This window comes from Gopherus evgoodei, chromosome 3 (assembly GCF_007399415.2).
Source record: "Gopherus evgoodei ecotype Sinaloan lineage chromosome 3, rGopEvg1_v1.p, whole genome shotgun sequence".
Lineage (NCBI taxonomy): Eukaryota > Metazoa > Chordata > Testudines > Testudinidae > Gopherus > Gopherus evgoodei.
In genome coordinates this window covers 65,463,964-65,486,766 of record NC_044324.1, presented here as the reverse complement: position 1 = coordinate 65,486,766, position 22,803 = coordinate 65,463,964, and the positions used below count along the sequence as shown (strand labels likewise).

The window sequence follows — 22,803 nt, the reverse complement described above, 5'->3', positions numbered from 1 at the left end:
AATTCATAGTTACAATAAGTGCCTATAGATTCCACGAGATCGTGGCCCACTGTGTCAAGTACTGATCTTAACAGTCACAGAAATGTGGAGTTGGAAGGGACCCTGAGAAGTCATAAAGTCCAGCCCCGCACTATTGCAGGACCAAGTAAACCTAGACCATATCTGACAGCTATTTGTCCAACCTGTTTTTTAAAACTTCCTATGAGGGGAAATCAACAACCCCCACCGGAAACATATTCCAGAGCTTAACTATCCTTATAGTTTGGAAGCTTTTCCTAATATCCAGGGGTGTGCACAAAGAGGGGAAAGCAGAAGCCTGAGTTTCCCCAATAATCAGTAGGAGCACAGAATTCCTCTGGCCCCGTAGCCAGGGCGGCTCCAAAAGCAGCAAAATTTAAATTTCTGCGCACACCCCTGCTAATATCTAACCTAAATCTTGCCTGCTGCAGATTAAGCCTGTTACTTCCTATATTTCCTTGAGTGGACATAGAGAATGGTTGCTCACCATTCTCTTTTTAATAGCCCTTAATTTATTTGAAGACTTATCAGGTCCTCCCTCAGTCTTCTTTTCTCACGATTAAACATGCCAGTTTTTTTTAACTTTTCCTCAAAGGTCAGGTTTTCTAAACCTTTTATCATTTTTGTTGCTGTCCTATGGAATCTCTCCAATTCGTCCACATCTTTCCTGAAGTGTGGAGCCCAGAATTGAACATAGATTCCAGCTGAGGCCTACCCAGTGCCAAGTAAAGGGGGACAACTGCCGCCCCTATATTACATATGACACTCCTCTTAAAGCATCCCAGAATGATACTGGTCTTTTTTGCCATTGCATCACTTTGTTAACTCAATCAATTTCTGATCGACTATAATCCTTAGTTCTTTTTCAACAGTACTAACACTTAGGCAGTTATTACCCATTTTGTAGTTAAGCATATGATTTTTCCTTCCTAAAATGAAGTATTTGCACTTGTCTTTATTGAATTTCAACTTGCTGAATTCAGACCAATTCTCCAATTTGTCAAGGCCTTTTTTTATTCTAATCCTGTCCTCCAAAGTCCTTGCAACCCCTCCAAGCTTAGTGTTATCTGAAAATTTTATAAGCATACTCTCCACTCTATTATCCAAGTGACTAATGATAATACTGAATAGTACCAGACAGGGACTGATCCCTGCAGAACGCCACTAGATACATTCTCCCAGTTTGACAGCAAACCACTAATAACTACTCTTTGGTATGGTCCTTCAAAGAGTTGTGCATCCACCTTTCAGCAATTTCATTTGGACCACATTTCCCTAATTTGCTCATGAGAATGTCATGGGGGATGTCATAAAGAGAAGGGTAACAACCTTTATGTATGCCATAACACAAAATTCTTCCTGGCCAGAGGTACAGAATCATTTTACTGGTAAAGGGTTAATCAGTTCAATTAACCTAGCTGGCACCTGACCAGAAGGACCAATGGAAAAGAAGATATTTTCAAATCGAGTGGAGGGGGTTGTGCTCTCTTTGTTGTTCCCTCTGGACAGAGAGAGACCAAGCAGGTAAATCATCTCTTGAAAAGATACCTTGACATAATACATCTAATATTACAGAAATTGTAAGTAAAGGCAAGGAAATGTGTTAGATTATCTTTTATTTTAGCTTGTGAATTTTCCCTATGCTAAGAGGGGGGTTTATTCCTGTTTTTGTAACTCTGAAGTTGACCCTAGAGGAGAATCCTCTGTGTTTTAAATCTTTTTACCACTCTGTAAAATTACCTTCCATCCTGATTTTATAGAGGTGCTTCTTTTACTTTTTTCTTTATAATAAAGGTTTTCTTTTAAGAACCTGATTGATTTTAGTGTCCTAAAAATAAAGGGTCTGATCTGTACTTTTATTAAAGGCAATTGGTTGGCATATTATTCTCAAGCCTCCCCAGGAAAGGGAGTGAAGGGGCTTGGATGGATATTTTGGGGAAATAAGAACTCCAAGTGGTCCTTTTCCTAAATCTTTGTCTAAATCACTTGGTGGTGGCAGTAATACCATCCAAGGACAAGGAAAGGGTTTGTGCCTGGGGGAAGTTTTTAACTAATCTGGTAGAAATAAGCTTAGGATGTCTTTCATGCGGGTTCCCATATCTGTACCCCAGAGTTCAGAGTGGGGAGGGAATCCTGACAGGGGACTGTGTCAAAAGCTTTACTAAAATCAAGAACACATTGCATTGACTGCTTCCTCCACATCCACTAGGCTGTTATCACTTCCAAAATAGGAAATTAGGTTGGTTTGGCATGATTTGGTCTTGAAAAATCCATTTTGGCTATTCCTTATAACCCTATTATCCTCCAAGTCCTTACAAATGGATTGTTTCAGAATTTGTTCTAGTATCTTTCCAGGAATTGGAATTAGGCTGTGTGGTAAATGAAGGGGGGGCATAGCTCCCTTTTATGGACACCCAGCCAGCCAGTTAGCTATAAAATCCCAGTTAGTAGCTGTTCTCTACTTGCTTTACCTGTAAACGGTAAAAAAAAAAAAAGCCCATAGGTAAAAAGAAGGGAGTGGGCACTGACCAAAAAAGCCAATGGGAAGGCTAGAACTTTTAAAAATTGAAACAAGACTCCCCTTTAGTCTGTTGTTTTTGTTTTCCGGAGAGCGGAGACACAGAGCAGCAACCTGTAAGCAGCTTTAAAACCAGGTATGAAAAAGCATTAATTCATCCCTCAAATCTACTTATCTGAAACCCCAGATATGTAAGTGAATCAGGGAATGTCTAGGAAGACGCGATTAGGGTTATTTCTTTTATTTCTTACTGGCTTATGGACTCCTTTGTGCTAACCCCAGATGATTTTGTTTTGCTTGTAACCTTTAAGCTAAACCTTAAGAGAGCTATCTTGATGCTTAATTTTTGTAATTGTTTTTTTAAGACTTAGCAAAAAGCCTAACTTTCAAATGTGTTTTCTTTTTGTAGGGTTTGATAAAATTTACCTTTTTTAATAACAAGATTGGATTTTTGTGTCCCTAAGAGGTTTGTGCATATGTTGTTTAATTAGCTGGTGGCAACAGCTGATTTCCTTTGTTTTTTTCCTCAGCTCTTCCCCGGGGGTAGGAGGGAAGAGGGCATGAGGATACCTCACAGAAAGGAATTCCCAACTGTTCCTTCTTGGGTTCTCAAAAGGGAGGGTGGGGGTTTACACTTGGGTGGTGGCAGCATCTACCTATCCAAGGTCAGAGAGAAGCTGTGACCGTGGGAGTTTAATACCAGCCTGAAGTGGCCAGTATTAATATTTATAATCCTTGCAGGCCCCCACCTTCTGCACTCGAAGTGCCAGCTTGGGGAATCAGCCTTGACAGGCTGACTAGTCTATCATTCCAAGGGTCCTCTCTGTTCCCCTTTTTAATGACAGGTACTATGTTTGCCCTTCTATAGTCTTCTGGGACCTCACCCATCCCCTAGGAGTTCTCAGAGATAATTGCTAATGGTTCTGAGATTGTTTCAGCTAGTTCCCTAAGTATCCTAGGATGAATTTCATCAGGACTTGAATACATCTAACTTATCTAAATATTCTTTAACCTTTGTTAGTAGCCTAAATAGACAAGACAGAGAAAATGTGGAAGAGAGGGAAACTAATGCATGGAAAAATGAAAAGACTTGCCCAAAGACACACAGGAAGACTGAGGCGGAACCAGGAACTAAGCACAGATCTCCTGAATTCCTGTCTACTGCCTGAACCACAAGGCCATCCTTCCTTCTCATTCTACTACTGTATTCCTAAACAAAAACTATGTTAAAATGGAGTTAAGGCTGAGAATACTTATAAGTAACTTAGTCTAAAAAAACTGCATGGATGTTGTAATTATCTCCAAAACAAGAATCATAACCCAGGAAATTCAGAGTTAAGGTTAAACTTAAAGCAAATTCAAGTATCTTAAGGTATAGATGTGCAAACAGTTCAATCAATCAATCCCCTTCACTCTACCCTAACTATGCATTTCTATACAGAGCACCTCACATTTTAAAGGGATGAAATGTTGTTAAAATCAGGATTTTTGTGTCTTCCCAGAACAGAGTTTGACAGGTCTTTATATCATTTTAGATCACTTTTTCTACTGCAGTTCTGAGGTCTATACTAGAGAACATAGTGGCATTGAGTTAGGACTGTGTTTTCCAATTCAAGTTGTAAGGGAAAGAACGCTGTAACCTTCTATACAGTAGCATTAAGACAACAGTAGAGTGTTTGGAGAAGATGAGACAGCCTTGCATTTATTGACTTTATTGAATAATAAAGATTTGAGACAGTCTCCACTCCCCCTATGATATGTTATGTGAAGCATACAAATAAGCCAGCACAACTTCTAGCCATGTTCAGGAAATGAATATCCAAAGTTGCTGCCAAAAAGATAAAAAAAGTTACTTATCTTGAAGAACATCACATACTGTAAGGGAAGTAACTTTTTTCTTTTTTTTTTAGTGACTATCAATATGTATTCCATTCTTGGAGACTCCCAACCGTAGATCCATAAAGGAAGTGGGATACTGGAGTCTCAGAAAGGTAAAGATTGAAGGACTGGCTTGCCAAATGAAACATCAAGTGCTTTGTAAACGTATGGATTCAACTCCAAGTGGCAGCCTTAAGAAATCTCTACATTAGGAGTATTTTTAAGAGAAGTCACAGAAGCAGTCTGAGCTCCAGTGGAGTGAACTTTTATCAGATCAGAAGGATTACATTTAGCATTCCAATAAGAGAAAGTAATGTAACCGGAAATAACTCTTCCGGCATAGACCTCGAACAATCTGGATTAAACTCTGAAGGTTTTGGTTTTGTTTAAATAAAAAGATAATGATGCAGCAACAAGTAAGGAATGTAGACTTCTTTCATATCATTCATGTGGGGTTTTGGAAAATATATAGGTAAACAAGTTGTTTGATTAACGTGGAAAGCAAAGACAATTTTAGAAATAAAAGTAGGGTGAGATTGAATTGATACCATGTATCCATGAAAAGCTCTATAAAGTGGACCTGACATTCAAGTCTGAATTTCCCCCCACTTTGCAGGCCAAAGAAACAGCAAGTGGAAATGGAGTACTCATAGAGATGATGCAGAGAATACATGGCTAATGACTAAAACGGTGGTTTCATTAAAGCAGCGTGTACCAAATGCAAATCCCATGAAGGAGATACATGTACTAACCCTTTAAAAAACTTAAGACACCATTGGATGGGAACAGACCTCATAGTTTTGAACTTGGGAATGGGAAGCCAATATAACCACTAAATGAAGTCTTATAGTATTGGAGAGGCCAGCTAACCTTAGATATAGCAGATAGTACAACATAAATGGACTGTCTGTAGAAAAAAGTGAGACAAGATGCTGCTGTGCCCAAAAGCAAATCACTATCATCTGGCATCATATGTAGATTTTGTAAAGTCCTTTCTACTTGTGATGGGGCTCCATTCACCACGCTGGCCCTTCTGCTAGCCATCATGGGGATTAGCTCCACAGGTCGGTATGCCCTCTTCCGATGGTGCCTTGCCTGCCATCACGTCTGCTCCTGGACTCATGTCACTCCACGGACTGTTGCGTCCTCTTCATGACACAGCCCTTCAGCCATGTCACAATCTGTGCTTCCCCATTCTGAGAGCTCTGCAGTCAACAGTCCAGCCACTTCTCCAGTGGCGAGTGGGGGGAACCTATGCCTGCCCAATACTCCAAGTCTCAGCCCAGAGACTTTGTAAGATGGCAGCCACGTGTCCCCTCCAACTCCTCAGTGCATTTCCCTGGGCCACTTCCTCATAGCCCCAGCACCTTCTTTGCCCTCGGCTCAGGACTTCAGCATGCCAGTCCTAGAAGCCAGACAACTTTCTTGCTCCCCGTTCTAGCTCAGCACTGCTCTGTCCAGGGTGCTAGCTTCCATCCACCTGCAAGGCATCCAGTCCTTCCTCCTTGAGCTCCAGAAGTAACCGACCCTGCTCTGCCCTGCAGCTCTTCTTATGTGGGTCACTGATGGGCCCAGATTGGCTGCTCCTCGCAGCCCCTTTCCTATTGACTGCTTCCTGCACAGTCTTTCTAGGGTCCTATTAACCTCTTGTATGCCAGTGTGGATCAGAAGCTCCATTATATTACTATTAACTAAGATCTTCTGGGCGTCCAAGGAAAACGACTTTTCCACATCAGTTAAGCAGCAAGCATCCAAGCTGTGAGATGTCATGTTTGTAGATCTGTATGTAAGGTTTTCCGCCATCCTAAAATATTGATCTAATGCAACAGTCAGTAATATCAGAATACAAATGGACAGCCTTAGAAATTCTGGGAATCACAACTGTCTGGAGCAAGTTGGTGCAATAGAATGTACCCGAGAATCTAAAAACTAAGGCTCTAAAAATACAGCTACCTGAATAAATTTACATTAACTATGAAACTAGCCTACAGTATAACTATATACAACTGTTTGCATAGGATTAATCTGTAACCACTATAGGGAAAAAAAGACAATGCTAGTCTTTCTCCTTCTACACTGTGGTTAAAAGCAACTTTCAGGAGACAGTGAGCTTCATGATAAATTCCTGCAACTGCACTAAGTAAATCACCTTTCTCCTAAAAACAAATCACTATCAATACAAACAAAAGGATTTAGAATGAACTGTTTTATTGTACATCAGAATCCCATCACTTTCATTTCCAATTAGCAAAGAGACTTTAATGAGAAAATAACCAACTTCCTGGAATTTATGCTGTTCAAACCGAAAGGTTTAAGTGAACAACACACTATATAAGTAAGTCTTTAATATCACCTTCTAACAAAAAAATGGTGAGAATGTTCTCACAAAGAGATTCTGAGCATAAAGTTTTTTTTGAAAGTGTATGCTATATAAATCCACCCCACACATGTAGATCATGAATGAAAATAGCTATAGCATGCCATGATATCCCTACAGTAAGGGATAGTAGTATGAAATCTTGAACAGTAGGTGGAAATATTACAAAGCATTCTGAGCACAAGTTTTCACTCATTCATTGGAAAATAGAAATATGGACATATTGTACCATAAACCAAATAATAAAAACTACAAACATGTATTCCAATCTAGATCAATTCTGTATTATAAAACGAAACACAGTACAACCTCACTAGTCCATACTAATATGCGAAAGTCTCAGTGTACGTTAGTACAGTTTCCTGATAAATGAATATCACACTCCCAAAAGGATTGAGACACTATTGTCTTTTCAACTTGCGTTACTGCCACAGCACACACACAAGCCCTGGGATACTTAATATAAAAATCATGACAGTAGATAGCAGTATAAACATAAAGGATGTTGAAAAAGAAGAGATTTTTGGAAGCAGATAAGACGGTTACTCACCTTTGTAACTGTTGTTCTTCGAGATGTGTTGCTCACATCCATTCCAGTTAGGTGTGCGCGCCGCGCGTGCACGTTCGTCGGAAACTTTTACCCTAGCAACTCCAGTGGGCCGGCAGGTCGCCCCCTGGAGTGGCGCCGCCATGGCGCCCAATATATATCCCTGCCGGCCCGCCCGCTCCTCCGTTCCTTCTTGCCGGCTACTCCGACAGTGGGGATGGAGGGCGGGTGTGGAATGGATGTGAGCAACACATCTCGAGAACAACAGTTACAAAGGTGAGTAACCGTCTTTTCTTCTTCGAGTGATTGCTCACATCCATTCCAGTTAGGTGACTCCCAAGCCATACCTAGGCGGTGGGGTCGGAGTGAGAAGTCGCGGCACGGAGCACTGCAGTTCCGAAGGCCGCATCCTCTCTCGACTGCTGTACCAGGGCGTAGTGGGAAGCAAAGGTGTGGACCGATGACCAGGTCGCTGCCCGACAGATTTCCTGGATGGGCACTCGGGCAAGGAAAGCCAGCGACGACGCCTGCGCCCTGGTAGAATGCGCAGTCACACGGCCCGTAGGGACATGGGCCAAGTCATAACAGGTCCTGATACAGGACGTAACCCACGAGGATAACCTCTGGGAGGAGATAGGAAGCCCTTTCATACGGTCCGCTACCGCCACGAAAAGCTGGGGGGATTTGCGGAAGGGTTTGGTCCTCTCTATGTAGAACGCGAGAGCTCTACGGACATCCAGCGAGTGGAGCTGCTGCTCCCTGCCTGAGGAGTGAGGTTTTGGGAAAAAAACCGGGAGGAAAATCTCTTGGTTGACGTGGAAGGCTGAGACCACCTTGGGTAGAAAGGCAGGGTGTGGTCTAAGCTGTACCTTGTCTTTGTGGAAGACCGTATATGGGGGGTCTACCACAAGGGCTCGGAGTTCCGACACCCGTCTAGCTGAGGTGATAGCTACTAGAAAGGCAGCCTTCCAAGAGAGGTAAAGCAGGGAGCAAGTAGCTAACGGCTCAAAGGGGGGCCCCATGAGCCGGGACAACACCAGGTTAAGATCCCAGGTTGGAGCAGGGGGACGGACGTTAGGGAATAACCGTTCCAGCCCTTTAAGAAATCTCGACACCGTCGGGTGAGAAAAAACGGAGCGACCGTCCGCACCCGGGTGAAAGGTGGAGATAGCTGCTAGGTGGACTCGCAACGACGATAAGGCCAGACCACGTTCTTTGAGGGACCAAACATAGTCTAAGATTTCGGATACCGAAACTTCCATAGGGCGGAGATTTCTCTCTACGCACCAACAGGAGAAGCGTTTCCATTTTGCCGAATATGTGGCTCTTGTGGACGGTTTCCTGCTGCTCAAGAGCACCTCTCTCACAGGCGTGGAGCAGCGCAGCTCGGAACCAGCTAGCCACACAGGAGCCACGCCGCTAGGTGCAGCGACTGCAGGTCTGGGTGACAGAGAGACCCGTGGTCCTGGGTAATCAGGTCCGGATGAAGGGGCAGGGGAACTGGGTCGGCTACGGCCAAGTCTAGCAGCATGGTGTACCAGTGCTGTCTGGGCCATGCCGGGGCCACCATGATCACACGAGCCCTGTCTCTGCGCACCTTCAGGAGGACCTTGTGAACCAGAGGGAACGGAGGAAACGCATAGTACAGGTGGGTCGACCACTGGATGAGGAAGGCATCCGCTATCGACCCCGGCTCCCTGCCCTGAAAGGAGCAGAACGCTTGGCACTTCCTGTTCCCCTTGGACGCAAAGAGGTCCACCCGGGGATAACCCCACCTCCGGAAAATGGAGAGAGCGACGTCCGGGCGAAGGGACCACTCGTGTGACAGGAAGGATCTGCTCAATCGATCCGCCAGCGTGTTCCGCACTCCGGGAAGGAAGGAAGCCCTGAGGTGAATGGAGTGGGCTACGCAAAAGTCCCAGAGTCGTATCGCCTCGAGGCACAGGGAGGAGGACCTGGTGCCGCCCTGCTTGTTGATATAATACATGGTCGTCGTGTTGTCCGTGAACACGGCTACACAACGACCCTGAAGCTGATGACAAAACGTTTGGCAAGCAAGGCGGACCGCTCTCAACTCCCTCATGTTGATGTGTAGCCCCACCTCCTCCTGGGACCATAGGCCCTGCGTCCGCAGGGTCCCTAGGTGGGCCCCCCAGCCTAGATCTGAGGCATCCGTTGTCAGGGATACCGAGGGCTGAGACGGGTGAAAGGGAAGACCCGCACACAATACGGACTGGTCCAACCACCAGCCGAGGGAATCTAAGACCTTCTGGGGGACTGTGATTAACATGTCTAACGGTTGCCTTGGCCTGTAATGACTGATAAGCCACAGCTGGAGAGGCCTCATGCGGAGCCGAGCGTAGTCGGTCACAAAAGTGCACGCCGCCATGTGGCCTAACAGGGTTAGACATGTCCTCACTGACGTCAACGGGGCTGACCGCAAGCGTTGAACGATCGCCGCCATGGTCTGGAACCGCTGCCGAGGCAGCGAGGCCCTGCCCACAGTGGCGTCCAGGACGGCCCCGATAAATTCCACCTTCTGAGTGGGCCTCAGGGTGGACTTGTCTGTGTTTATCAAGAGGCCCAGACTCGCAAACATGCCGGTGATCACGCGGACATGGCTGTACACCTGCTGTTCCGACGTGCCCCGAATCAACCAATCGTCCAGATAAGGGAACACGTGGACACGGTTGCGCCGAAGATGCGCCACGACAACTGCCATGCATTTTGTAAACACCCTCGGGGCCGTGGACAGGCCAAACGGGAGGACCGCAAATTGATAATGACGAGCCCCCACAACGAAGCGGAGGAAGCGTCTGTGGCGTGGCCAAATGGCAACGTGGAAATACGCGTCCTGCATGTCGAGGGCGGCGTACCAGTCTCCCGGATCCAGGGATGGAATAATGGTCCCCAGGGATACCATGCGGAACTTCAACTTCACGAGGTATTTGTTGAGCTCTCGCAGGTCGAGGATAGGCCTGAGGCCCCCTTGGCCTTGGGGATCAGAAAATAGCGGGAATAAAACCCCCTGCCTTTCTCGTTTTCGGGAACCGCCTCTATAGCTCCTTTGCTGAGGAGCGTCTGCACCTCCTGCCGAAGGAATTGCTCGTGAGAGGGGTCCCTGAAGAGGGACGAGGAAGGAGGGCGGGAAGGAGGAAACGAAACAAACTGCAGGCGGTACCCCGTCTGCACCACGCTTAAGACCCAGCGGTCCGATGTTATTTGGGACCACGCCGGGAGGAAAAACGAAAGGCGGTTGGAAACGGGGGGGAAGGATCCATAGGGGAAACTGTTACTGCGCCCTCGAGCGCACCTTCAAAATGAAGGCTTAGGACCAGGCGGGGGTTTTGAGGAGCCTTGGTTCTGCCCCCCTTGGTTCCCCGACTGCCTGCGCCTCCCGTTCCTGCCGCGGCGCCTGTAAAGGTCCTGCCGCTGGCGGAACTGGGAAAACGGCCTGCGTTGTTGTTGTTGTTGTTGTTGCGGCCGGAAGGGTCTACGCTGCGTCACGGGAGTGTGCATCCCGAGGGACCGCATAACGACTCGGTTGTCTTTCAGACTCTTGAGTCTGGGGTCTGTTTTGTCAGAAAATAGGCCCTGGCCTTCGAAAGGAAGGTCTTGTATAGTATGCTGGAGTTCCGGCGGAAGGCCGGAAACCTGCAGCCAGGAGATGCGACGCATCGTAACTCCTGACGCAAGGGTACGGGCAGCCGAGTCCGCAGCGTCCAAGGAGGCTTGCAAGGCCGTGCGTGCGACCTTCTTGCCTTCGTCCAAGATGGCCGTGAACTCTTGGCGAGCATCCTGTGGCAGCAGCTCCTTAAATTTGTCCACTGCCACCCAGGAATCAAAGGCATATCTGCTCAGCAGGGCCTGCTGGTTGGAGACCCTGAGCTGCAGCGCCCCAGCCGAATACACCTTACGGCCAAGGAGGTCCATCCGCCTGGCCTCTCTGGACTTGGGGGCCGGAGCTTCCTGGCCGTGACGCTCCCTATCGTTCACCGATTGCACTACCAGTGAACCGGGAGTGGGGTGAACATGTAGATATTCATAGCCCCTAGAAGGGGCCATGTACTTTCTCTCGACTCCTTTCGCTGTCGGAGGGATGGAGGCCGGGGACTGCCAGATAGTATTGGCATTGGCCTGGATGGTCCGTATAAAGGGCAGGGCGACCCTGGTGGGAGCATCCGAAGAGAGGATGGTAACAATTGGGTCCTCTATCTCCGAGACCTCCTCCGCCTGCAGATTCAGGTTTTGGGCCAATCGCCTGAGGAGGTCCTGGTGCGCCCTAAGATCCAGCGGGGGGGGACTGCTGGAGGAGGTACCCGCCACCGCCTCATCCGCGGAGGAGGATGATGAGACCCCAGGCACAATAGTGTCCAACTGAGGGTCTTCCTCAGCCCTCGCCTCTGTCTCCGGAGCCACAGCGGAGTCCTGCTGTTTGGACCCTTCGTCCCCTTCCGGGGAGGGAGGGGGGCGAGACAAAGAGGCTTCAGGGGCCCTACGCTCCGCAGTCGCCGGCCTAGCAGGGAGCTGCTGGGGGCCCTGGGCCTGATGGTACGCCCAGGGTGTCCAGAATCCCCACTGTTGTGGGCCTTGGTCCTGCAGCGGCGGATCAGCAAACAGCGCCGCCTGCCGGTCGGTGCCCAGCGCATAGCCGCTGTCCGCCTGGGAGGATACGGACGGCTGCCTCGAGGGCCACGGTGGGGCTGACCCTGGATAGTACGGGTCTGCGCGGGCCGGCACGGAGGATTGTCTCGGTGCCGGGGACCGGTGCCGGGAGTCATATCGGTGCCGGGATCGGGACCGGGACCGGGATCTGTCACGGTGCCGGGCGTCGCTTCGGTGCCGGGCGTCGCTTCGGTGCCGGGCGTCGCTTCGGTGCCGGGACCTACTACCAGCTCGGTCCCGGGAGATCGACCGGGACCGGGACCTGCCACCAGCTCGGTGCCGGGAGGTCGACCGGGACCTGCCACCAGCTCGGTGCCGGGAGGTCGAGCGAGACCGGGACCGGGACCGGGACCTGCCACCAGCTCGGTGCCGGGAGGTCGACCGGTGCGGCGAGTAGCGTCGGGACCTGCTCCTGGAGTCGCGGTGCCGGTGTCGACTGGAGCCTGACCGCGACCGTCTCGATGCCGACCGGTGCCGCGAGTGCGACCGGTACCGCTGAGGGGAGCGGTGCCGGGACTGCGAGCGGCGTCGGGATCTGGAGCGCCCAAGACGTCGGGACCTGGATGGCGAACGACTGTCTGTGGGCGGTGCCGACATCATGGGCTTGCCTCTGGACGCGACCCGCACCGGAGGTACCGGGGGTGGCAGCCGAGTAGGCTCCGTCAGGGCAATAAGGTCCCGAGCCGAGGCGAAGGTCTCCGGTGTGGATGGGACCACTATCTCAACCCCAGATCTCATGGGGGAGCTCGGCGGCACCGGACTCAACGGACCCGCCGGGCCCGGAGTCAACGGTGCTGACGGTGCCGGCGGCGCCGCGGCCGATGTCGAGGCCGGGCGCTCTAGCCGGGTCTGCCTGGCCGGAGTATTAGACTTCGACGGCCTTGGCTCTGGCTCCAGTGCCGGAGAGGGTCGGTGCCGAGGAGTCTTCTCGGTGCCGGAGCGATCCGGTGCCGGTGCCGATACCACGGCCTGCGAAGCCGTCGGGTCAAGTGCCGCCTCCATCAGGAGAGTTCGGAGCCTTTGATCCCTCTCCTTCTTTGTCCTCGGCTTAAAGGCCTTACAGATGCGGCACTTGTCAGATCTGTGCGATTCCCCGAGGCACTTCAGGCACGCTTCGTGGGGATCGCTGGTAGGCATGGGCTTCTTGCAGGCCGCACACTGCTTGAAGCCCGGCGAACCAGGCATGAGCCTGTGCCGGGTGCCGGGAAGGGCTAAGCCCCCGGCGAAGAAGTACTTTACAACTAATTAACTTAACTATCAACTTAACAAACTATTTAACAACTGTAATGGAACTAGAGAATAACAATAGATAACGATAGATAACTAAGAGAGCTAGGGACGTGGAGGACAGCTATGCCGCGCTCCACAGTTCCAACGACCGACACGGCGGTAAGAAGGAACTGAGGAGCGGGCGGGCTGGCAGGGATATATATTGGGCGCCATGGCGGCGCCACTCCAGGGGGCGACCTGCCGGCCCACTGGAGTTGCTAGGGTAAAAAGTTTCCGACGAACGTGCACGCGCGGCGCGCACACCTAACTGGAATGGATGTGAGCAATCACTCGAAGAAGAAACATAAGTTGAAGGGAGTCAGCAGGATTCTTTTATCTATGCAATTATGTTTGCATGTAGAAGAGATAAGCCACGTGGCCATATTTGGACAGGAGTTTTATATAAGTGATGCTGTGAACCCACAAAAGGACACAACTACAATAATGAAGGTGAGCAATGAAATTAATCACAGAACAATTTAGCAAAATGGAGGCAGAAGTAGTTGTGGAGCTGTACCAAGTTTTGGAGTGGATAACAGGTGAATTCTGTTTTAGGGTAGCAAAGTGAGATCATAGTTGAGAAAGTAGACCACTGTCTGGAATACTTCTCTCATTTCACAAGAGAAAATGTGTTTTATTAGTGCTCAGTTGAATCTAAAGATACAGTTTCATATTGTATTTAGAACAAATTTCAAGTTATGCTACAAAATGCATAGTAAGCCCTCCTGTACCACAAAAAGTACAAAACTTGCACTGAGAGTGTTAGTAATATTATGACATGATGAGCCAGGTAGCAAATTTTCTTACAGAAAATTTCTGAAAAAAGTAACAGCTAAGTTACCACAAGTTTTAGTAACTTATTTTGGCATCTTCACTGCTTTTCAGTGGCACTATCCGGGATTAATGTGGGCATTTTCAACTCTCCCTTGGCAGAGACAATAGCAGGGATTAATGTGGGTATTTCTAGGGCTCCGTCTACTACAAAAATAGGTCATATTAAAAAATGTAACTAATGTATTTTAAACATTGATGTAGACAGAAATAAAACAACTTAAAGATATTAAAACCTGTCTAAACCAGTGTTTAAACATTTTAGTTATGATGTATTAGCTAACATTTTAAAAACACAACCTATTTTTCCAGTCTAGACAGGGGTTAATAAGCACTGGCCTCTGGTAGACCAGCAGAAATTCTTCAACCTCAGCAGAGTTTCTGAAAAACATTGAGTTACACAGTTCAAAGGGGAAAAAAGGGACATTATGGAATCCAGGCCTTCCCTGAGCCTTTGCCAAACTTACTGCCTCAGTCATGTATTATTCTTAGTATATTAATGGAGCTGGAGCTGCACTTTTCCATTAATTCACTATTCTGTTTTGCAAATCTTTCTAAGCAGTCCACTGGGGATATGCAGCTTTTCAAAATGTATTGACTTAGTGTTGCCTTGCTCTGTTTGTCTGTATTTAGAGAAAAAAGCATGTGCATTAGTTGACTCCTAAAATGTATTCATTCTAAATGCTTTTGTTCCCCTATGAGTATTGTTAATAGGATATATAACCTTCCCTTCTATTGATCACCATTCAAACTCCATCCCAGATTGGTAATAAATTTTGCTGCCAAGCTAATTTTTTGTCAACTTGTGTGTGAAAGAAATCAAATGTCAACCCAATCATAGAGGACATATGTCTATTATAAAAACACCACAACTGGCACCCTTGAAAGCAGTCTCAGGAGATAAGCCAAAAATTAAATGAATGCAGAAAATAAACTAGCCTCCCACACTTCAGATAGATACCATCAGTTTGACAAGCTATACTGGTATTACAGTGTGGTGTACTAACTGGTAGTATAGTGTGGCAGTACTAACATTCTACTGCCACTGTTCATCATGCATTAGCTCTCTACATAAATAAGCAACAGTCTTCAGAGATGCCTATCCAGCACTTTTCACAAGGACAAAATTAAAGAAGACTAAAATTAAGAACTATACATTTGTGTAACTTGAACACAGGAGTTCTGGGAGTCCTTATATAAGTTGCTGCCAGAAATAATGTCCTACAGAAGTGTTATTTCTGTTAAGGGTTTTGTAGTGTGTAATATATTTTGACTTGCTGGCTCTACAGTGTTTAACATAGTATGCTTTCCAAAAGATAACCTTTTAAAATGCTGTCTCAGTCTTTTAAAATGCTCCCTGCTCCCCATGGTATTTGATGTCAGTCCATCTATGTATTAACTGAACAATAACAGAATCATAGAAATGTAGGACTGGAAAGGACTTTTAATAATTATGAAAGAATTAAAGTCTGCTATTCTCTCATATAATTGCTTATGCAGATCCTCATGTAGGAGTGTGAGCCATGCCCTTGTGATCCTGAAAACCTTTCTAAACCAGTTTAGTCATTAGGGGGTGCACAGGAATTAGGCAGTAATTACCATTCTAAAAAGCCTGTTCCTGTAAATGTCTTGAGCTGCTCTTTCTTTCATTTAAATCATTTCAAACTCCAAGAGAAGTGGAGAAGAATGACGGTTCAGTGTCGATTTGCAAGGCACTATATTCAGAGAACTCTAATTACTGGGTTAATACATATTTTTTTTCTTTCTTCCTCATGCAACTGTCTCCAAGAGGCACTCACATTAACAAAAAAAACTCTAGAAGATGAGAGCTGAATGGTTAACTAAATACAAATTGAAGTAGTGCCCTCCTGAAACAAGCATGTAATGGGGTTCTATCTATTCAAGTACTCAGATAGTTCTAGAGTAAAAAAATACTATTGTTTAAATATGTGAATTAAATACTGAAAGGACCCCTCACTAATTTCAGTTAGATACATTACACAGATAAATCATGGAGATATCTACTACATTGGTGGAAAGGGACTTAAGGGTATTTCTGCTGTTGAACTCTTATCTGCTCATAAGAGGCCTGGATACTGAGTTTCAGCCATTTGGACTCTCTGAACAGATCACTTCCCCTTTGGACTTTTCCCTCAAAGAATGAATGAATGGAAATGAGCATCTAAAAGATTTTGGGTCCTTCTAAACAGTTACTCCAGGTTCCAGACACACAGCTTATGCATTCTAATTTCCCCAAGGATGCTATGTGGCTTTGTGAAAACAAATGAAAAGTACATAGTTTGTTACAGATGAAACTCATATCTGATGCAGAAACTGGATGGAGAGAGATCACTTCCTATGTTTGTGAAATGATGCAGAAGAAGAATGGAACAAGGATAAGAGCCTGTGCATGGACTAGGAATAGGCTCTTTACTGAGTTATCAAAACTGCTACTTTCTAAAGCACTCTCCAAAGTGGGGTGCTCACACCCCAGGGGGTGTGCAAGAGGATCCTTGGGGGTACGCGGCAGGAGGAGCAGCTTTTTTTTTTTTTGGTCAGTTCGGGCGGTAGTCTGAGCACCTTTTTTTTTTTGCTTTGGCAAAAATGGTAGAACCGGCGTGGCAGGGGATGCGTACTCACAAATTTTTTTACTGATAGGAGTACGCGATCAAAAAAGTTTGGAGACCACTGTTCTAGAGGATGAAGCAGTCCTGGAGAACCTGGAAATGAAGGGATTTTCTCTTTGTGCTGTAACCCTTTAAGTTAACAGGCAGAATGAGGCCACTTTTTTTTTTTCTTTCTTTCTTTTTTCCTGTACAAAAGACACTCCTGCTGGATGTTTCCATCTGATGCTGGGTATAGTTCCTATGATACCTGAAGGAAGTTGTCTTTGCCTAAAGATGAAACCCCTCTAGAAACTGAGCTGCTATGGTTTCCTTCAGTCTCTTCAAAAGTCTTAGAAGATTGGGCCTTTGAAAAGGCAGAGGAGCAGCATTTCCCAAAGCATGGGGTGTGGACAGACTCAGTTGTTCTCTCTCAACATTCATTAAAAATATTAGCCAGCTGTTACTGTTATTAAGAAAAACTTCAAAACATGACCCAAGTGTAACCAATGCAGCAATGCCTGTCTGAGCTTGCAGAGAGCCTAAAACAATAGTTTTGAATTGTTAATTAATAATAAAAAGCATGGATTCTTTCTTAAAGTGCAAACCACAACACAACTTTAAATATGGAGCTGGCAACTGGTGCCTCCATGAGTATTGTGAGTTAACAAGAATTGATGGTATGGTATGGCGTCCATCTAGGAAATAAGATCCTCTGCATGACATATCTCCTCCTTGATGTTCTCAGACAGGTTACTGAAGGCAATAATCCAGAAGGGCCCAGAACACATTACAATCAGCCCACAATGCTTACAATGCAACAGCTTGCAGTGCTGTCTAAATCCTAACCATAAGACCTTAAAATGGTCTTTAAATACTTAAATACTTTAAATGGTTCTAGGATTGCAGAGCCCATCACACTAATTTCCACAGTGTAGATCTAAAAGTTAATATATTATATTCTGAGAACTTCAGTTACTGATGAAGAAATTTTCTTTTTAAGATGTTGTAAACCGTTACATTTTTAAAGTCAGTAACCTGCAGCCATAATACTATGTATAGCTTTAATATTGTGTATTAAAATTTCTTTTGTTTTTCATTTAGAAGCTCACATCATCTAATTTTCTCTTACTTTCATTTTCCCCCAACCTCCTCTTGTTTGTACCTGAATATCAAGTAATTGCATGATAGTTTAGGACAACTAATCATGTACTTTCTAGTGGGTATTACATATTTTATAGAAATAAAGTAATATAAAATATAGGTATTACCTGATTTTTGAAATTGTTAGGTTGTAAATTTGAATATATTGTATTATTTCATCTAAAAGGCGATCAGTCATGGAATCAAAATCAGCAAAGGTATCATTCTGTAGAAAGGAAAAATAATTACATATGTTCCAAATACAATGAGTTATTTTACATTCAGTATAAATTCTTATTAATCAAATATATAACAACTAAACCCACCTATAAAAACATGCTTACTAACTCTGATATTAGAACACAACATTGCAGCACCCTCTGGGTGGGTTTTTTTGGGAGGAGGGAATAAACTGTCTGTACATAATTTTATGATAAGTACTTTGCTCTAAAAAGCACCAAAACTAATATTAACAGTACCGTTAGTCTAACCTCTATCACATATGCACACTTCTCATCAGCTGGACAGAGAAAAGACAAACCACATATCCCAAATTAAGCCACACTGTATCTGAAATGATAATATGAAGCAATTTACTGTATGCAATATTAGAATTTACTATATGCAGATTTCTCCTATTTCAAAGTGTGAAAAAAGGGCCTTTATTTCAGTCTAGGGCTCCTTTTCTACACTAATTAATGACAACAAGTTACAGTGGCTGTAGACTGAGATCATACGAGTTGTTTCACCTTACATCCATTAATAACTGGCTATCTGAAGTACATCTAGAACATATACTGTAACTGGATAAAAATCATATTAAAATGTCAGCTATATTTTTTTTCAAGCTAAAGTCATTTGAAAACTATTCTAAAAAAATCAAAGAAATTTAAGATTGGTAATTGCTACTGATTTATCATCATAATGCCAATATTGCAATGCAATGACAAAAAAAAAAAAAAAGGCTGACTATTTTGTGGTTCTCAGATTCTGATCCATGAAACATTAGCTCTTCTTTCTTCCCACCTTGGGCTTCACTCCTGTCGGCTAGGATGGGGAAAAATTAGGGGTGTTCTAGACTTAATTGGCTATTATGCTGAGAAGAAGAGAGGATTCCAGATTACATTACTATACCTCTGAAAGCTCTGTAGAGTTGTATTAATTTATATAATATATATAAATTATAATATATATTTAATTTCAAGGTCATGTCAGTTTGTATAATTGCTTCAGTGTATAATAAAATTAAACTTCAGATTCTGCAAAGGGATTCACTTGCATGGACCATTTTATGACCACTGAGTCTCCCCAATTACAGTAGTTATCTGAAATGGCTAAGCAGTCTGTATATATGGATACTTCTGCATGATCAGGGTCTAAATTCATTACATTACAATAATAATGGTAACTAAGAAAATATTATTTTTTAAAAATGTATACTATTTAATTTATTGTACGAAAATCCTTTTGTTGTTTACAAATACCTGGTTTCTTTCAGACATAAGAAAATCTATTCGTCCTCCGGGTAGTCCAAGCTCAATGTAAGTCTTCACTAATCTCAGATCGGCACTATTACCTTTAAAACAAACAAACACAAACAAACAAAAAAGGTTAAAAGGTTTGCTATGACAAAAGTTATCTTGCTATTTAACAAGGTAAACAGACTAATTTAGAAACAAGACAGATACAATCGACAGACAGTGCTGGCACTCCCCAGCAAACTAACGCAAATTTTATATTTTACCATATCAAAATTAAAACGAATTAAGACCTCTGATGCTGTAGTAGCAAAACCAAACACAATGATACAATCACAATCTACAGAAATGACACAAAGCTCAGTCATTTTGCAAAACCCAGGACTTACGTAGTTAAGTTTTGGCATATATAATATATAATACGTATATAATATTTTACATTCACTGGATATTAAGGCAAAAAAGTACAGTGATGATGTCATAAACAGATAAGTAAAAGTTAATAGAACAGAAGTACTTCATGTCTCTTTTAACTGTAAAGGGTTAACAAGTTCAGTAAGCCTGGCTGTCATCTGACCAGAGAACCAATCAGGGGACAGGATACTTTCAAATCTTGAGGGAGGGAAGTTTGTGTGTGTGCTGTTAGTTTTTGGTTGTTGTTCACTCTGGGGGCTCAGAGGGACCAGACGTGCAACCAGATTTCTCTCCAATCTCTCTAATATAGGCTCTTATAAGTTCAGAATAGTGAGTACTAGGTAGATAAAGCAAGTTAGGCTTATGTTTGTTTTCTTTATTTGCAAATGTGTATTTGGCTGGGAGGAGTTTAAATGTGTATTTGGCTGAAAGGAGTTCAAATTGGTATTTTGCTGAAAAGATTTTAATTTGTACTTGTATACTTAGGCTGGGAGGATATTCCCAGTGTCTATAGCTGAAAGACCCTGTACCTATTCCATTTTAATTTACAAAGATAATTTTTACTGTTTTTCTCTCTTTAATTAAAAGTTTTTCTTGTTTAAGAACCAGATTGTTTTTGTATTCTGGTGAGACCCCAGGGGACTGGGTCTGGATCCACCGGGGAATTGGTGGGGAGAAAGGAGGGAAGGGGGAGAGAAAGGTTATTTTCTCTCTGTGTCAGGATTACTTTCTCTCTCAGGAGGAGTCTGGGAGGGGGAAGAGAGAAGGAGGGGGGAAGGTGAACTTTCCTCTCTGGTTTTAAGATTCAAGGAGTTTGAATCACAGTGATCTTCCAGGGTAACCCAGGGAGGGGAAGCTTGGGAGAGGCAACGGTGAGGGAAAGGGTTTACTTTCCTTGTGTTAAGATCCAGAGGGTCTGGGTCTTGGGGGTCCCTGGGCAAGATTTTGGGGGGACTAGAGTGTACCAGGCACTGGAATTCCTGGTTGGTGGCAGCGCTACAGGTCCTAAGCTGGTAATCAAGCTTGGAGGAATTCATGCTGGTACCCCATCTCTTGGACTCTAAGGTTCAGAGTGGGGAATTATACCATGACAGATGTACTAACTAATTTTGATAAAATTCAATGAAATGAACTCAGACTGGGGGAGGAGTAAAGGAATATTAGAGAATTTGAGGGATAGGAGAGAGGAACTGGTTAGAAGTAGCACTATATAAGGATTGGTAGCCCCCTTGAGGATTGAACTCACAACCCTGGGTTTAACAGGCCAATGCTCAAACCACAGAGCTATCCCTTCCCCCAACAGTAATAGTAAAGTTTAGTAAAATAGAAAGGAAAAATGGATTATAGAAAAAGAGGTTACTGACCTGTTCAGTAACTGTTGTTCTTCAAGATGTGTTGTACACGTCCATTCCACTCCTTGTGTCTGTGTGTCCTCCTGCTGGAAACTGTGGTACCCTTTGGGTGACTCGAGAGCCTCTGCTACTGTGCACCACTGTGTACACGTATAAAGGTCAGAGCTGCCCCCAGCTCTCCCTAGTTTCTTTCGGTTGGAACTTCAACGTAGAAGGGTAGGAGGGTGGTTTGTGAAATGGATATGTGTAACACATCTCAAAGAACAACAGTTATTTAACAGGTTAACAAATTTTTTCTCCTTCAAGTCATTGCACATGTGCACTCCACTCTTGATGACTCACAAGCCCATGAAACTCAGAGTCTATTTCAATGAAGATTGTAGAACTTGTCCAACTCTACCATTGTCACTACTCCTAACGACAGTATAAAGGTATGCAACGTGTGGACTGAGGATGAGTTTACTGCTCTACAAATGTCCACAACTGGAACATGTGCTAGAAAAAGGCACTGAGGTGGATTGATTGTGATCTCACTGAATGAGCTGTGGCTCTGCTTGGCAGGATTACATTAGCCAGGTCACAGCACATGCATATACAAGAGGCTATCGAAGAAGAAATTTTCTGAGTGGAGGCTGATTGCCCTTTTATTCTGTCTGCCACAGTTACAAACAGTTGGGAGGACTTCTGTCCTGGTAGAATGCCATAGCTCTTCTGACGTCCAGAGTGTGCATACATTCTTCTTCCCTATTCGAACGTGGCTGTGGGTGGAATACAGGTAAGTACATTGACTGGTTGATATGGAAAGAGGACACCACCTTTGTGACAAACTTCAGAGGAGGACGCAGGTAAACCTTGTTCTTAAAAAGATCATATAGGGAGGCCCAGACATTAAGGCACACAGCTGTTCTTTTCTTGTGGCTGAGGTGATGGGAACCAAAAATGCCACCTTCACTGATAGTAGAGAGTAAGTAGCCAAAGGCTCAAATGGGGACCCATAAATCTTGACAACATTAAGTTTAGACCTCCTGGGAGAACAGGGTCTTGCACCTGATGATATAGTTTGACTAGACCTTTCAAAAACCCTATGGACATGTCATTAGAGAAAAAAAAACAACCCAGATCAGGATGGAAGGTTGGAACAGCTGCCAGATGTTGACAGAAAACTAACAGCTTAACCTTGGAGGTTTCAGGCCCAATAAGTAATCTAGTATGTGTTAAATGGAGGAATGGGAAGCAGATACTCTGTAATGGAGAGACCTATTGGAAAAACACCTCCACTTAGAGAGAGGTAAGTAGTCCTAGTAAAAGGCTTTCTACTATTTAGCAGGATCTCTTGAACTTCTTTTGAGCAAGACTGCTCTCTAATGTCTAACCATGGAGCATCTATACAATTAAATGGAGAAATTGCAGGCTCTGGCGGAGTAGGTGATCATGATTTTGGGAGTGTGATGAGGCAACCACCCCACACTGTCCTGTAAGGGGTTAATGGAGCCCTAGGGAGGCTGTGGAGAAAGCAGCCAATAGGAGTGGGGCTGTGATGAGAAGCCAACCAGGGCCTGGCAGGCTCGTATCAAAAGAGCTGCAGGGCAGGGCATGTGCAGTTAGTTGCTCCTGACCATGTTCCCAGAAGCTACCACTGTGGGGTAATGAGGGAATGTGGAGAAGGAGATCTAGGTGGGGACTGGTAGATTCTGCTCTGAGGCCGAGAGA

General features: G+C 44.8%; 1 protein-coding gene across 1 annotated transcript in view; it reads right to left on the bottom strand.

Annotated features, from left to right (window-relative positions):
- Window positions 1-22,803, bottom strand: part of FAM135A (family with sequence similarity 135 member A) — a 166,978-nt gene that overhangs the window by 19,228 nt on the left and 124,947 nt on the right. The window contains 2 exon segments of the mRNA XM_030555687.1: window positions 17,978-18,075; window positions 19,334-19,425. Of these exon segments, the coding sequence (XP_030411547.1) occupies window positions 17,978-18,075; window positions 19,334-19,425 (190 nt within the window).